Source organism: Pelobates fuscus, chromosome 8, assembly GCF_036172605.1.
Source record: "Pelobates fuscus isolate aPelFus1 chromosome 8, aPelFus1.pri, whole genome shotgun sequence".
In the NCBI taxonomy this organism is placed as follows: Eukaryota; Metazoa; Chordata; class Amphibia; order Anura; family Pelobatidae; genus Pelobates; species Pelobates fuscus.
Window position 1 is genome coordinate 136797615 of NC_086324.1, and position 18493 is coordinate 136816107.

The following is an 18493-nucleotide window of genomic DNA, read 5'->3' on the forward strand; positions in this document are numbered from 1 at the left end:
TAGCTGGATTTAATTTTTATGGCACATATGCACAGGCATAGCACTATGGAACACAAGTAGCAAGGGTTGCACTGCGGGATCACTTCAGATGAGCAGAAGAAAGTCATCCTTCCAGATAACTGAGGTATGTAACTTATTCTGTTATTCATAACATAGGCCAGTTCAAGGATCTTTGCCGCATTAGGCAAAAATCCAATGTTCATTATATTATCATCATGAACGTCTTCCATCATCTTTACAAGTCTCTTTGTTCCCGTTTGTCAACGTGCTCTCAAGCCTCACCCCCTGTCTCTTAATATAAACATTTGGCATTCTCTACTTTAGCTCTCTCTAACACTCCGGTAAGATTGTATTCAAGAAACAGTGTATTAAAATAATACTGAAATAGCTATGGATTGAAAAGATAAAATGCCACAACTCTTTATTTAGTGATTAAACCGCATACTCACTGAAAAAAAGTCATTTGGCTTATAGGAGCAGTTTTAACATGTGTTATGGAACAATTATCATTTACAACTATGACTTGTTGGCAAAGGAAAGGCTATAAAGTTTTATTTGCTAATCTTACATATGCAGGTGATTCACCTAAATGTACCTCATTCTCTTGTAAAATTAAATATATCAGTTAAGTATTATATGAGATGTGTTTCAAACTTCTATGTGTACAAAAGTTGCACAGGCGGAATATATTTATTATGATAGGCTATCAAGTACTAGACTATGCTCCACCATATATAGCATAACTGAAAAAGTACTCTACTGTTCCTCGCCAACTCCAAATGGAAATGAAGAACCTTTAAAGTTGATGAAAAATTTACAAAATATAAATGCAATGTGAATCATCTTTATGCTCAGACTATAGATCTGTAACAAAATGAAAAATGCATTCAACTGAATTTCTAGATAAATAATTCTATCTGTAAAGGTCCAACTTGGGTTAAGAGCCAACTTTGTGAAAAATTCCCAAGTTAGCTATTCACTAATGTTGTTACAATGATTCATATATTGTTTATCTTTCTTAGCCTTAATTGATATGCTTTCCTGAAGAAGTGAGCTTTCAATGATTTTGTAAAGTAATGGAGACTAGGTGGGCGTCTACTGGAGGTGGGAAGGGAGTTCCACAGGGACTATGCAACGCTAGACAAATCTTGGTGGTTAGCATCAGAGGTGAGAGTATGATGGATGAGAGACGCTGGTCACATAGTTTCAAGTTCCTGACGAAGGCGCCTGTGTGTGCTGAAAAGTGCGTCAAATTATTTTGATTTATAAAATCATGTTTGAGTGAAGTGGGGGTTTGGATTCATATAATGAGGGTGGTCTACGTTCCAGCTATTAATTTAATGGGATTGCCTTGAAGCAATTTACTGGGCACTTATGGGAAGTAGTAGATAGTTGGAACTTGATCCTATTTTTCCACTCTGTTCTTCCTTTACTCCTTGCTATCTTACCTGCATGTATTATTAGGTTGATCCATATATACATCCCTAAAACAAATTAGCACTTTTTAAGTCTTAACAGCTATTTGTCAGTGTTGATATTTCATCTCTAGCCAATAATTCATTTGTACATCGGTACTGGAACTTCCTCCCTAACTACATAACAACAATTACACTTTAATTGCACATCATTAGTGAAATTTCATCTCTTGTTAAATAAAAACAACAAATGTTATGATTAGTTTGTGTCTTGACATATGCATAGTCGCCTTTTTGGCATATGCGGCATAAAAAAAAACCCAAAACCCAAGGATACTCAGACACCTTATATTTGGTAAAATTATCACAGCTTTATTAATTAAATAAAAAATATAAATTATTAAAGGTCATTGTCAACATATTTAACATAACATCTCAGCCCCAACTCTTTTAACAAATGGACCCTGACAATGACCCCCATAAACAATATTAACATATATTTACATAAATAACATCTAACCACTTAACCCCTTGACGACCGATAACGGTTCAGGACCGTCTTCAGTAATATACCAGTGGCGGTCCTGAATCGTTACTCACCCGGTCGCCGCCGGCGGCGATCGGCAGTGCTCCCGGTGTGGGGAGACTGCCTGCAGCCCAGGCAGTCTCCCCATGGCGAATTAGGACTCCTGGGGCCATGTGATCGCTCTAACAGAGCGGTCACATGGTCACAATAGGTGTCCATGTGTCTGCCTGCAGGGGGACTGCCTGTGTAAAATTAAAAAATAAATAAAGGTTAATGTTAATAAAAAAATATAATTATATATGTGTGTATATATATTATTGTAAAACACAAATAATAAGTAAATTAAATTAAATTAAAAAATGTAAAATAATAACATTGTTAAAAAAAATTTATATATCTATATGAAATTTTACTCTAACTGTATTTTTATATACAGTTTGTAATTTTCGGTTTACAAATGAAAATTAATTGAAACTAATGCCTCGGTTTACAAAATATTTTCGCAATACATAGCAAGTTTCCCCAGGATTCATTGAACCTGGGAGGTTTATAGCACCGCCCCCTGCATGCTGGAGCCTGTGGGTAGCACGTGGCGTAGAGTGTGGAGGTGTTGGAGCAGCTTTTGCATCGCGTTTTTGAGCCATTCTGGAAATTGTTTGCAGTTGTTTTGGGACTGTTTGGTGCATTTCTCAAGCTGTGGAAAGGTAGGGAGCTGAGCTTCATCGTTTGCATGCCTTTTATTGTGTGTTCTGCCTTGTGGGTTGGTTTCCATGCCAGCTCATTTTGACTTTTTTTTTACCTTTTTGACCTTAGATAACTAGGGGTGAATTAGATAACTAGGGGTCACGCAAAACGAGCTCCGTTCACCAACGCACGAAAGTACCCAGCCACCTAAATCCCAAAGTGTATGATTAGATGGGGGGAGCAGCCTGAAGGATATATTCACTCATAGTTATGTACCTTAATGTGTTGTTTAAATGCTATTCTATTTCTTATTTCTGTATCGCCTACTACTTTTGAAAAAAACATATTAATAAACAAAGATTGACAAATAAAAAAAAGATACCAAACTTACAAAACAAGTATATGGTTGCAGAAATGATCAGACAGCGAGTCTTGCTTTTCCCACACAGACATTGCCAAGAAAGCAATGACCAGTGAAAAGATTGATGCTGAAGGAAGCATTATTGCATTACTGGCCATAGTTTAAGTTCCAACTTTCAGTCTTGAGAACATAAAGTTGGAGAAGACAGTTAATAGCCCACGTTTCACTTGAAATATTATCCTCACTTTCTCCATCTTCTCCTTTCAACTCCTTGTACCACCATTTTGTATCCTTACACCTATAAGATGGTAATACCAGAGGGACTTCTCTACATGTTCTCATGCACTCAACTGGAACAGCATTGTTGTTTTTCTCATGCACCCACTAAGTTGGCTATTTTAACTTAAATTTGCAACTACATTTTCACCTCATCACTGCCCTCTGTTTAGCGAGTACTTCCAATACTGCTCATGCATTGCATTAAAAAAATATACACGCACTGGATAGCAGGAAAATTAGGACATACATGAACAAGAGACAACTGTGTGCATTTTGCATCTATATTACTTAAATGCAGGTTTCTTGAATCTGTTTTACGCGCTTAATGAAATCATTCACCTTCAGGACTTTGTGTCTGTGATGTGTCCTGGTAAGATGTAAGAATATCCAACCTGTTCTTAGTCTGTGTTTCCTTCGTGTATACAGATGGAATGTCTAACTTACCTATTCTGTTTTATCTTTGGTATTAAGTAGATAAATGCAGTGTAATCAATTATTGACATGAAGAATAACACTAACAATTAAATCTGAGATTGTAGCCGTATTAGTCCAGTGATGTAGATGTAAATATATTAAATCTGAAGTATATATAAACATCAGGTCCTTTTTTCACTTTAATTTGCACTCTCACACCCTACCACCCACTCCCCCAACCACCTCATTTTATGGCTCAGTGTAAGGCTGTAAAAATCATCAGGGTAGATAAAGAAGTGTCTACTGGAAGTAGATAATACAGACTTTTAATTGCAGCTTATGTACCATTTTAGTGCTTGTTTATTTTACAGCTACCAATTTTACACCATATAGTTTCTTAATGTTTAACCATTAACTACAGTATACAGTCCACTAAAGAGAAAGTATCGATACAGAGAGAATGGAATCTGAACTCTTTTTGTAATATAATTTTTTATTTTTTATATGATAGAGTATCGTTTTGTGTAAATATCATACAAATAAATAGATAATATTGTAACCGTGTAGATCAACAGTTTTTAAATATTAAGCACAGTTTTAAGCCGGATATTTTATTTTCTATCTGTAACAGATTTTCTTTATGTAAAATTATTGTATCAAAATTGTTTTCAATCATTTGATAATATGATATGCATGTTAATTTTTCATCTATGACTTTACAAAATGTCTGATTTTCTTTAAAGTAAACAGAAACTAGTTAGTCTGTTTCTCACATCTTAGAAAGTACATAACATCTGAAAAAGTAACCGAGTCTGATTTCTTATTGCATTGCATTAAGTAAGGCTATTTTTTTTTTATGTTTGACAATTATTATACAGAATTATACAGTACATAATCAAGAAGATCATAACAGTATACACGTATACAGATGTATTGTTCACAAAGGGATAAAAAGTTTTTTTTATCAGTTGCTTAAAATAATTAGTTTTTTCTTTGAGGAACATATTTGTTAGTGAACATATACCCCATTGACATCATGTCTAGAAAGATTGTTGTAGCATCTGGTTTAGATGGAGTTTATCGACAGGAAGAGCCCGACGACCAAGAGCCATGTTAGCTTTTCTAATAGTAAAAGAATGGAGAGAAATGTATCAATTTGATTTTCGTCAAAGAATAAATTATTAATGTAATCTTAAATAAGATAACATTTTAAAATATACAATATAAAAATAATGGATGTAAAAAAATAAACATAGCAAACCACAACAAAGAAAATCAGGAAAGCCATTAACATATACTTTAATTGGTGACAATTAGCTGTAAGTGTGCACGTTACTTGGTAACCGATCTCTTTTGATCACAACATTTCTATGAAATAAGGGCCAAAAGTACCATTCAGCAATCAACTAGCTACTTGGGAAAAAGTACTGCCATTTTTATCAACCTCAATCAGAGCAAAGTTGGTCCTTAGGAAACAACAAAGCCTTACTAGAGGGATTGGAAATGTCTCCAGTAAAAAACTAGATTTTTTTTAATGGAAATCCTATTCCTAGTAGGACCAGGCTTAAGTGATGCACTACGCTCTTCTGGTGCGCTGATTGGCAAAATACACAAAAGAAATCACAGAATACACAGAAATGGGATCAATTAAGAGAAGAAATAAGTACCACTTAATCCTTCTTCCACAACATGGGAGGTGGGGTGGAGGTTGGCTACAAATCCTAACACTACAGGAAAATAATAACAGGAGCAGAATATACCTAGTCCCCTGGTATACTTGTAGGAGAACCCTTACTGCTTGTGTTTGGTTGGACTCAAGATGGTCAGATTCCACTGGTCCTAATAAAAATGTAATCTCTAAACTTAAATAGCATCATGGAACACCTAGTCCCCGGTCCTACATGGCTATATTACATACACACTGGTTACTAGGGGTCTCCAATCTCCTAGCCTTATGGTTTCCCTAAAATGCACATCTTTCAATCCAATAATTTTTAGAGAAGGTTGGTATAAACTGCCAGAAATTGACATTTGGAATGATTCCAACATATGTACATGGAGTTTCACTGATTTATTTTTTCCTTTTTGTGCTTGGGTATAACCCAATAAATAGTATTTTAATGGCACAAATGCCAAGTTAAACCTTACTTACCAATGGTGTTCTGTGAATTCCCAACTGTAAAAGCATAAATTAAAGAAAAATGTTTTTTTATTTTTTTACTTTAATTGCATTATTTACCAACTTTGTGATTTATACATGTGTGATGGAAGATTTCAAAATATCACTTTTTACCTAGAAGTTTCCTAATATAATGTAATAATAGTTCACAGAACTGATAGCCTAGTTGGAAAATCTAGGTCAGAGCAAGGAAGTTTTAAAGTCATGCACCTAGCCAAGTATATTCTCAGTTTTGCAATTTATCATAATTCACTTTAATTAAATTAACAATATAGGGTCAGGAACAAACGTGTATTCCTGACTCTATAGTGCTAAAACCACCATCTAGCACCCCTGGCTCCCCTTGCCGCACTAAATATAGTAAAATCATACTTTTAGTCAAGGCTCTGCCCTTGATCTGCCTGCTTGACTGACATCATCAGAAGTATTTCTCTGAGCCTATCACAATGCTTTCCAATAGGATTGGATGAGACTGTCAAGGAGGCAGATCAGGGGCAGAGCCAGCACAAGTCAAACACAGCCCTGGCCAATCAGGATCTCTTCACAGAGATGAATTGAATCAATGCATCTCTATGAGGAAAGTTCAGTGTCTCCGTGCAGAGGGTGGAGACAATAAATGGCAGTGCTGCTCATATGATAATCATGCTCTTATGATCACAGATGAAGTACATACCGTTGTAATTAAAATTATTCAACCCCCATTAATAATCAGGTTAATTGTCAAACTTTACAGACTTTCAGTTGTTTGCAAAGAACAAATCAAACAAAAGCAATTGAAATAGCTCAACACAATAAATGCTTCAAGTAGTTTCACAAAATTCTACTGAAAATGCAACTAATAATGACTTCTCCAATCTCAAAATTATTTAACAACTTCATGGTAAGCATCTTTAGTACTTACTAGAGCACCTTTTTGACTTGCTGCAAATTAGATGCATAGCCAGACACAGGTTTCTGGCAGCGTTCCTAAGGAATCTTATTCCATTAATCATGAGCAATGGCCTCCAGTTCAGTAATATTCTTGGGTTTGCGTGGTGCAACCATCTTCTTCAAATCCCACCAGAGATTTTTTTACGGGGTTCAAGTCAGGTGACTGATGGCCACTGTAGAATCTTTCAGGACTTCTTCTGCAACCAAGCCTCGGTGTAATTTGAAGTATTTTGGGGATCATTGTCTTGTTGGAAGGTCCACGACCAGATTAAGAGCCCATTGAGCCTGGTGCTGACAATTAGGATGGGTCTAATTACAGAATCTTATCGACAGAAAACACTAAAACAGTCATACCTCCCAAGCTTCATGTATCTGGCAAAGGTGGTGCTGGAGGGAAACCCACAGGATATAGCTATAAGAAAACACAAACCCTATGCTAACCTATCGCTTTCATCTTTCAAGTAAATCCATACCCTATAATAGCAGTGTCCTGTGAAGCAGGAGTTCAGTGAGCAGAGTAAAAAGGTGGGCCACTGATGTGAATCACGTTACCAGAACCGCCCAAAGTGACAAACATGCCAAAATAGGGGGGATGTCTGCCCAAAAAATTGGAAGACCAGCCTGACATGAATGTATGTCAGGCTGCCTGCCAATTATGCAGGCTGGCCAACTAAGGGTATAATATGCAGACAGCACCCTGAGCTTGGCATAAATGCTTCCTATGATGCACTTGCTCCACGCTTCCTAAGGACTGTCCCCTAGCACTCAGTAGCAGGCAAAAACCCATGTCATACATTTTGCAACAGAGAAAAGGTTATGTAGCACAGGTGTATGTATGTAGTGAGTGTAGAAGAAAGGAACATGCCACAGTGTTAGAGAGACCGAAGCAGCAAGAGTATTTGCATAGTGTACAAAGTCAGCTTTACTTTAACTAAGTTCATTGTTTTTAGTTTTTTTTTTAACTCAATGGGCCTATTCCATGGGCATGAACCTGGAGATGCAGCTCCATCAGCCCCTATTTTAATCTGACCCTGGGAAGGTCCAATGATACCCAAGCTTCAGCTTCCTCACAGACGGCCTGACGTTTTCTCCACGGATTTCCTGATACTTCAATGAGTCCATCTTGCCTTCCACACGCTTTAGGTTTCCGGTGCCAGAGGATGCAAAGAGTCCTACAGGATCATTGAGCCACCACTATGCTTAACTGTAGGCAGAGTGTTCTGTTCAGTGTATGGTTCATTCCCTGAGGCCCGCCCCTGAGTCCTCCCAAAGGGCCCCCCCATGTCCGTACCCATGGCACGCCCCTGAGTTCACCCACAGAGCTCATCCTGAGTCCACCCACAAAGATAAAGTGTGTGTGTACTGAATGTGGTATGTGTATAGTGGATGTAGAATGTGTAGTGGATGCAGAGTGAGTGTGTGTGTCATGTAGTGAATGACCATCATGATTGTCAGCCCCTGACGGCAGCCTTACGACCACTGTTCCTTTAACTTTGAACTTGCAAGCTATGCTGCCAACGGTGTGTCTCTAGGAGCATGCAGTGCCTTCGCTATCTTTTTGCATCCTGTTCCTTGTTTGTGAAGGGCGATGAACTCTTCTCTTAACTTTGTGGACTTTTGACTCAGCCATATGTCTAACATGCAGTCAAAGGTAACACTCAACAAACCCCTGGCCAGTTTCAAGTGTTCCAGCTAAAGTACATCTGGTGCAACTAATGAAGCCTTTGATTAGTTGCATCAGGTGTGCTTGAGACACCACCTGTTTTGCATAATTGTGCTTTTGTTTTCCATATTTGTGCTGTTCTGAGCTATTCTGTTCAGAGGGTTGAATCATTTTGAGACTGGAGAAGTAATTATAAGTTGCATTTTTAGTTGCATTTATGGAAACACTTGAAGAATGCATTTATTGAGCTATTTCAATTGCTTTTGTTTGGTTTGTTCATTGCAAACAGCTGAAAGTCTGTAAATTTGGACAAAAAAAATAAACAACTGATTTTCAATGGGGGTTGATAAATTCTGATTACAACTGTATATTATTTTTTTAAGGAGAAATAGGGCTTTCTTTTGATTCCCTATATGTATATATAACAGTGTTAAATGGGAATAAAAGGAAACAACATTTGTCTCAGTTTTACATTTAGTAATTTCTATACAGCAAGTGCAAATAAGGAAACCTAACTCAAACTATATTCTCTAATTAGTGCTGATTTTTAAAATGCCCAATATGTCTAGGATTCTAATTTATTTTTATAAGCTATTAAACAAATACTGCAAGGAGGGAATTACTGTTTTAAAGCTAAAACCTTTAACCCCTTAAGGACCAAACTTCTGGAAAAAAAGGGAATCAGGACATGTCACACATGTCATGTGTCCTTAAGGGGTTAAACATTTGGCATGCCAAGGTTACAACTTTTTTTTTATATTTGTGGAAAGACACTTTTCATTTAAAGGGACACTATAGTCACCTGAACAACTTCAGCTTAATGAGGTTGTTCAGGTGAGAACTATAGCTCCCTGCAGCCTTTCTCATGTAAACTCTGTATTTTCTGTGAAAATACAGTGTTTACATTGAAAGCTAGGAACACCTCCAGTTGCAGTCACTGAGTGAACCAGAGGGACTTCGGAGTTGATGGAGGCATAATATGCCTCCATCCACTCAGATCTGCTGTCAGCAGAGCACAGGGCAGCACTGTGCACAGCATCCTGTGATTCAGTATCTCCTCCCTCTGCATGCAGACACTGAACTTTCCTCATAGAGATTCATTGATTCAATTCAAATCTATGAGGAGATGCAGATTGGCCAGGGCTGTGTATAAATCATGCTGGCTCTGCCCCTGATCTGCCTCTTTGTCAGTCTCAGCCAATCCTATGGGGAAGCACTGTGATTGGATCAGGCTACCACATGTCAGCAGACTGCATGTTTTTCTGAGTCTAACAGCATGCAGATTTACAGCTTCAGACTTGAATACAGTAATATTTTTACTATATTTATGGAGGCATGAGGGTCCCAGGGGGGATAGATGGTGGTGTTAACACTATAGGGTCAGGAATACATGTTTGTTTTCCTGACCCTATAGTGATCCTTTAACCATTTTATTACAAACCTAGGTCAGACATATTTTTTTCAGGGGGGGAGCCTGGTTGGGTGAAAGAACTCCCGAGAGACCCTAGTCAATCCTTGGCGACTGGGGTTGAAGTGCTCCAGAGTTCCGGCAAGCGACGAGGAAGCAAACTGGGCAGAGTTACTTGGTCAGGGTACAGGAGCTTTGTCACAACACTAGAGATGTTTTTTTGCAAAAAAACAGAGAGGTGGCCCCATGCCCACGGTTAAATATGATGGTGGCTCTTTAATGCTTTGGGGCTGTTTCTCTGCCAAAGGACCTGGACATTTTGTTAGGATACATGGCATCATGTACTCTATCAAATATCAACAGACCTCAAAATTTCACGTATCTGGAGAGATTCTGTATGGAGCAATAGTCTCAGATCCTTTGCCATGTATTCTCCAACTTGATCGGCATTATAGAAGAAGATTCAGAGCTGATATCTTGGCAACTGGAGGTAGCACAAAGTATTGACTAAAAGGTTGCCAATAATTGTGCTACACATATATTTAGCAAATCATTTTGGGGGGATAAATTTGTGCTGTGTTTGCAATTGTTCGATATCCATGAGAGCAGAGTATTTTTGCATATTCTTTGAACAAAATATCAAAAGGTTAAAAAATAAAGACAGTTTTTCACAGCCTTCTTCGCTCATATTTACCAGGGGTGCCAATATTAGTGAAGGACACTGTATATTTAATGAGCACAAGTTTTATAAGAAATGCATGCACTATTCCTGCTTGACTGAATATGTCCTCTGTAGTTCATTTAAACAGGAAGTCAAGATATCAAACTGAAATTTGGATATATTATCATGGTGAAGATGCAACAGGGTCATTGATACCTAAATAATGGTAATTTATTTTTAATTTTAGAAACATTACCTTGTATTGGCCCAATGCTCACAATTTTGCCATTGGGACTAGAACTACGAGACCCTCTTCCAGTACAGTCCTGTAACAGAAAACATAGGTGTTAACTATTGTCTAGCTGAATTAACAAATACAGCTTTCTTAACATTTACAGAAAGCAAGTTTTACATCTTGCGTTTCAGTTATGAAATCTTCATCACAGACAATATAATAAATACGGTACTAGAAATTCCGTATACAGAACTGGTTTTCATATATTCTTCAAAGGGATTGGTGATCTGGTCCACAAACCTTTTTTCCCTTTGACCATCACATGCAAAATGCTTGTTACAATTGTAACAGAATTGTATAAACCAAAGTGAATCAATCAATGGTTCTTACCAAGAGCATCTACTAAGCATTTCAAAGTAACACTTACTGGAAGACATGAACCTGATGTTTTTCTGCATAAATGAACTTCACAGTGCAAGAACACATAGTCATAGTCTTTGCCTATGAATTTGAACATCTTGACTTGAAATTGTCCTCTAGAGGAGATACCATTTGATGGAACATGTATGGTTTTGTCATCTTTGTTAGGGCAACTGTGGAGGCAATTTAATAGCATAAATAGGAATATAATCATGAAAAAGAACATTTTACATATTGTAGAGGTATCAGTGTAATATTAAAGAAACTTCTTTTTTTTTAATATTGTACTTTTTTTTCCCAAAACAAATATTACAGGAAAAATAATGGGAGGAATGTGTTTGTTCTACTGTAATATAAAGATGTATTTTTAGATGGCTACATGGGGCTTGGGGAAAGAAAGAAACTCACAGTGGGACCTGTGAAGGAGAAAGAGACATAGGGTGGCTTGGGGATAGAATGAAACACACAGAGGTGCTGGGTGGATAAAGAGACACACAGAGGGGCTGGGAGGATAAAATAAGAGACACACAAAGGGGGCTTGTAAGAGGCACACAAGAGGGGTGTATAAGACAAACAAAGCAGAAATATAGGGATAAGATACACTAAAGCGGCTAAGACAATAAAAAGAGGAGATAACAAAACACAAAAGGGGGCAAGAAATTTAAAAGAGGGCTTAAGAGAAACACAGAAAAATAGGGTTTTTGTTTTTTGTTTATTGTGTTTTTTATTTGCGGGGAGGGAGGTAATGCATCTTTCCTTGTGTCTTCTGCTCTCCCTGTATCTCAGCACAGGAGTCAATGTCCAAATGTTGATTGACAAGTGGGAGAAAGACCCCTGATTAAACCTTGTTTTCTTCCAATATATGCATTTTGCTAGCAATCCTGCTAACAATGCACAGACAGAGCTTGTAATTGATGTTTATCTGGCAGTAATACATATATACATATATATAGATGCATGTATATTAATATGTGTATATATATATATATATATATATATATATATATATATATATATATATATATATATAACTTTATATCTAAAAATAGGTTTAAAATTGTATATATAAACTCCATATAAGTTTCAAATTCCAGGTGGAACATCTAAGATTCTGAGATCGCTGTCCAAAAGATGCAGTTCTAGGAACAGCTTAGATCCTGTGCAAAACCCTCAGACTCCCAGGCCTCTTGTAGAGGACCTGCAAATGAGGAATATATACCACCCAGGAAGGGTGATATAATATATATATTCATATATATTTAAAATTATGCCTATAATATTTATACATATATTAATAAACATGTATGTATACATAATACATACAGAAATTATATTAATATATAACATACATGTAATGACCACGTATTGGCCGAGTCTTGTTGCTAGCTGCACACTCCAGCACAAAGTAAAAAAAAACACTTATAGGACTTCAAAATAAATACCGTATATACTCGAGTATAAGCCGACCCGAATATAAGCCGAGGCCCCTAATTTTATCCCAAAAAACTGGGAAAACTTATTGACTCGAGTATAAGACTAGGGTGGGAAATGCAGCAGCTACTGGTAAATTTCTAAATAAAATTAGATCCTAAAAAATATATATTAATTGAATATTTATTTACAGTGTGTGTATAATGAATGCAGTGTGTGCGTATGTGTGTGTGTATGAGTGCAGCGTGTGTGTATGAGTGCAGCGTGTGTGTATGAGTGCAGTGTGTGTGCATGAATGCAGTGTGTGTGTGTGTGAATGCAGTGTGTGCAGGGCCGGTGCAAGGATATTTGCCGCCGTAGGCAAAAAACATTTTGCCGACCCCTCCCCCCCCCCATATGTCCTGACTTCCCCTCCTCCTCCCTCAGTGGTCCTTACCTCCCCACCCCCGTGTTCCTTCACCCCCCCCCCCCAGTGGTCCTGACTCACCCCTCCCCTAGTGGTCCTTACCCTCCCCTCCCCTAGTGGTCCTTATCCCACCCCCTCCCTCTCATAGTGGTCCTTATCCCCCCCCATCCCTCCCATAGTGGTCCATATCCCCCCCATCCCTCCCATAGTGGTCCATATACCCCCCCTCCCTCCCATAGTGGTCTTTATACCCCCCCTCCCTCCCATAGTGGTCCTTATACCCCCCCTCCCTCCCATAGTGGTCCTTATCCCCCCCCTCCCTCCCATAGTGGTCCTTATACCCCCCTCCCTCCCATAGTGGTCCTTATCCCCCCCTCCCTCCAATAGTGGTCCTTATACCCCCCCTCCCTCCCATAGTGGTCCTTATCCCACCCCCTCCCTCCCATAGTGGTCCTTATACCCCCCCTCCCTCCCATAGTGGTCCTTATCCCCCCCTCCCTCCCATAGTGGTCCTTATACCCCCCTCCCTCCCATAGTGGTCCTTATCCCCCCTCCCTCCCATAGTGGTCCTTATACCCCCCCTCCCTCCCATAGTGGTCCTTATCCCACCCCCTCCCTCCCATAGTGGTCCTTATCCCCCCCCTCCCTCCCATAGTGGTCCTTACCCCCCCCCCCCTCCCATAGTGGTCCTTATCCCCCCCCCTCCCATAGTGGTCCTTATCCCCCCCCCCTCCCATAGTGGTCCTTATCCCCCCCCCTCCCATAGTGGTCCTTATCCCCCCCCCTCCCTCCCATAGTTGTCCTTATACCTCTTTTTTTTGTTATTATACATTTTTTATTATTATTTCTTATTTTTTTATTATATATTTTTTTTCGTCCCCCCTCCCTGCTTGATACATAGCAGGGAGGGGGGCTCCTTCCCTGGTGGTCCAGTGGCAGTTCAGTGAGGGGAGAGGGGGGCTGGCAGAGCTGTACTTACCTTTCCTGCAGCTCCTGTCAGCTCTCTCTTCCTCCGCGCGGTCTGTGCAGCTCCCTCTGTCAGCTCCCACTGTAAGTCTCGCGAGAGCCGCGGCTCTCGCGAGACTTACACTGGGAGCTGACCGAGGTGCTGAACGGACCGGCAGAGGAGGAGAGAGCTGACAGGAGCTGCAGGAAAGGTAAGTACAGCTCTGCCAGCCCCCCTCTCCCCCCAGTCTGTATTATGGCAATGCAAATTGCCATAATACAGACTCTGACTCGAGTATAAGCCGAGTTGGGGTTTTTCAGCCCAAAAAATGGGCTGAAAAACTCGGCTTATACTCGAGTATATACGGTAATAATAATTTAATTTTTTACTGTTGTGCAACAGCATACATTCACCATTTCAGTCCCATTACCAAACTTTCCTTAATATGTCAAGGTAGTTGGACTGAAATATATATGCAAATGCACGTCTGCCTAAAATAAATCTGACCTTGTTTATTTTTTAGCCCTAAGAGTGCTTGCTTTCATGTTGGAGTAATAGTTTTCAATTTTAAGTTATCTTTTCCACCTCTAGATCTGCACACTATGCAGAGCATATTTTTTATCTAGGGCTGCTTTTAGTTCTCAGTCTGGCCCTGTATAGCAAAAACATATGTGAGGAAGGCTGAACTTGATGGACGCAAGTCTTGCCGAGGGATACTTACTGGTAAGGTAGTCTAAATGGTCTGGATATATGTGTGAGCGCACCTCCAATGTAATAAAATATTTGGGGTATGTATGCACAATTTGCATGCTCTCGGTCTACATAATGTGCCTTTATAAAACCTTCCTTCCTCTCTCCACCAGTGACTGCCCTCCCAATAAGATATAAGATATTCCTTCCATTCCTCCCTCCCTTCTAGCCCTTTTTACGAGGTCATATTCTATTATCCCTACCATCCCCTTTGTGATACCTGAATTCCCTCCGTTGCCTACTCCACCCCATGTCCACTCATGTGCAAAGCATTGTTCTTTCCTTCACCTCTTTAATGACAGGCACATTAGTGGAGCACACTGTGCCAAAGGTCAATGAAATTCTCCTTTGGGCATGGATTTTATGTAAGTTTTATACATTTTTCCACTTTTTACGTGTAAAACGTCAGGGGGAGGGACAGACCTAAAGAAAACTTTGGGATAAGTCAGTTGAAGTGACCCTTTTTAACCCTTTGTAAAGTTTTAACGTTTCCCTCTCTTTTCATTCTTTATTTTAGCAAAACCCCAATCCACATTATTTGATAAAATATACATAAATAAAACTTATAATGAACTATATAAGATCACAGGAGAGAAGGCAAGATGGCCCCCAAACCCTAGACACAAGTCACATGCTATAGGAGAATCCACTCGTCCAATCTTCTTAAATCTGGGAAGGTCACCTAAGCTGTGCGCTCAACTAGGGGATAACCCTACAATAACAAAACAAAAGAACAACAGAATCCCAACTACTCATCCGCTGAGATCAGAGGGTGGGTAGTGGGATAGTGAGCTTAGACTATACAATCTAAAAGAGAAAAAATTAGTAATTACTGAAATCCGCCACTCGTGTAACGTCTCTGGGGTCTGGCCGAAAAAGGCGAGAGTATACATAAAGGTACAGGAAAAGATAGTTTGCTGCTTTTATTTTATTTTTTCTAGGCACCAGTGGTTATGGTAGATAGCCATTTAGTCCATTTTGTGCCTATTTTTTATTAATTTTTTTGAGGGAAGCATGGACTTTTTGATTCCCATTCTCCTTACCTGTGTTTAGGTTATTTCTATAGGGAATTGTTCTCTATCTATAATCCAGCTCTGTCCTATACCTAATTGTTTGGTGGATACCATCTACTTCCCTATCTTTTCCTGTACCTTTACCTCTACTCACCTTTTTCAGCCAGACCCAGAGACGTTACACATGTGGTGAATTTCTGTTTTTCTTTTTGGTCTCAGTAATTATGATCTAGTTATTAATAAAGGTAATTTTTTTTTCTCTTTTAGATTGTATAGTCTGAGCTCTCTAAAACTTATAATAATACCACAAAACAACAAATATTTTCATTAAGTTTAATCTATATTATTTGTGTGTGTGCAAGAAGGATCACAAGTGAAATGTGTGCAAGTCCAGAGGTAAGTTGCAACAGCTAACTACTGACCTTTCCATACTCTGATGTGTTCTATATTTAATTTGAGGAATTTCAGATATTTACCTGTCTTTGATGATGTCATATTTCTTTTGATCATAAATACTATTTGTAGGTGTGGCAAAGCAGTTTATCATCACTAGATAAAATGCTGAGATGTCCCCCTCATCGATTTTGACATCAACATATAGCATCGACTCTGTTGATATTGTGGGATTTGCCACTGGATAGCGTGTGGAGTAGCTTGGGTCTTGGAAAAGAGTCATGCTCACTTTAAAGAGCCCAGTACCATCAATGATGATGTGTATTACACTAGAAAAATGCACAGAAATATATTATGCAATACAGTATGGGATTAGTAACAATAAAACATTGAAAAATAATACATTTCCAAAAGAAAAAAATAAATAGCATATTTTATCATTAATTATAATGATATGCACTAGTATGCCAGAAAACATGAGTGTACCCTATATCTTCTGTCTTGGTGTATGCTTATAGCTAGTTTTAGAGTAGTTGCCCTCATCCATATGAACCACATCAATAGGATATGATGGCTCAATGCACAACTGCAAGATAAAAATATGAGCTTGGACAGAAATCAAAGTCTGCATCCTCCATCTCACTAGACAGTGAGATATATATCTTCACTCCTTTACGGGTTAATCACACATAGGAATAAGTTACATAGTCCCAGGCGGAGCAGTTACTGTGTCTACATTGTCCATTTAATATAATTTGTCTTTAAAATGTGTGAAAAAAAACACTGTGAGCACCATAACAACTTCATCTCAGTGAAATCTCACCGCATAGCCGAAAGCAAGGAGGATGAGCAATTGGGTACCATATTAGCAACTTTGAGGTAAGACACTACCTAGGGTCTAATGACATCATAAGATCTTCATTGAGATGTTGTTATGGTGCCACTAATAGAGAGAGATCATCGACCTTGTGTGTGTGAACCAATCAGTTCTCTTTAGCAGGGGTGGGCAATCTTTGGCCCTCCAGGTGTTTTGAACTACATCTCCCATAATGTTCTCAGGGGCATAAGGCTAGCAAAGCATCAAGGGAGATGTAGTCCATAACTTCTGGAGGGCCAGAGATTGCCTACCCATGCTCTATAGGATATATTGGGGAGTTTCAAGTTGTTAAATTGCTTTTATCTGTTTCCAGCAGGCAGAGGTAAGTTTTATATTTTGAAGGATAGCAGCATCTGGTAAAATTTTGCGACAGGCTTGGGAACCAGGCAGTAACTAGCTGCTAACATCTCCAACTATACTATGTGCGTGCCATCAACAGTAATGTTAGCCTTTAAACTGAAGAGTTTTTCTCAACCATTTTAAAATTATAGTACATATCCAGATGGGAAAATACCAAATATTAATGAACTGAAACTTTGCATTGCAACATGCTTCTTTATCGTTCTCTTAAAGACACCCATTTTGTCTACTTTTTTGCTGACAACTAGATTGACAACTAGATCCATGCATGCTTAATTTACAATATGAATAAAACCTTAAATCAGGCTTCAATGTTGTGTTAAGGGAAGTGATCATATCCAAAGGGTATGAGCAGGACACCTTTAGAAAAATGGCTTCTCTGTAGATGATGTAGGTCGGATCAGGTGGCAACTCAAAACTAGTCGCATATGTGGCATGAGTTGCATTTACCTATTGGAAAAAATGAAAAACAAAAGATTATTGCTGAAATCTAACAGTGAAATGTTAGAACAACTCCTATCATAATGCTAGAGTTTATTTCATGACACCTATTATCCATATTTAGAAATTACACTACAATACTTCTTTAAGAGACTTGGTATAGCAAACATTCTAATGCTTAGCTTGTTTAATTTAAACACCATGGATATATTGTGCCAAGTGGCCTTTTACTGAGGTTTGCTCACTAAATCCAAACATTTTTTTTATAAAGACATTAACATGTAATAAAATACAAAAAAATACATTACTTATTTATTAGGGTCCATGCACTTCTTTATATGTCTTCTTCAAACTTAAATTTGTGTAGGGCAGACATCAGAGCCATTTCTGTCCTACTCCGGTCAACTGGAAGAGCATTAGGATGTGGACACATTTACAAGCGACAGCTAAGCAACAAAGTGCTGGGTCACACAACTACGCAGAGCATGTTGCTGAAACACATTGTGTGTTTCATTTGAGTGTCTTTGGCAACACTGTCTACTAAGTTCTGAATTGCCTCTGGAAGAGACATCAATAAATTAATCGCTTGTTGGATGCTTCATGAAATAGGCGTGGAAAAATGTTCCCTGGAGTAAAGAATTACACTCTATACTCTAGTAAATGCCTTTACGTTGGTAAATGCTAGGATATGGATGCCAGGA

General features: G+C 38.6%; 1 protein-coding gene across 1 annotated transcript in view; it reads right to left on the reverse strand.

Moving 5' to 3' along the window:
* Positions 1 to 3133: 3133 nt before the first annotated feature.
* The window catches only part of LOC134571304 (uromodulin-like), a 33499-nt gene continuing 18139 nt past the window's right edge, over positions 3134 to 18493 (reverse strand). Inside the window, exons 5-11 of the mRNA XM_063429479.1 lie at positions 17647 to 17801; positions 16198 to 16443; positions 11183 to 11348; positions 10777 to 10846; positions 5832 to 5855; positions 5440 to 5518; positions 3134 to 3284 (exon numbers count right to left, since the gene is read on the reverse strand). Coding sequence (XP_063285549.1) covers positions 3134 to 3284; positions 5440 to 5518; positions 5832 to 5855; positions 10777 to 10846; positions 11183 to 11348; positions 16198 to 16443; positions 17647 to 17801 — 891 coding nt within the window. The remainder of the gene's footprint in view (positions 3285 to 5439; positions 5519 to 5831; positions 5856 to 10776; positions 10847 to 11182; positions 11349 to 16197; positions 16444 to 17646; positions 17802 to 18493) is intronic.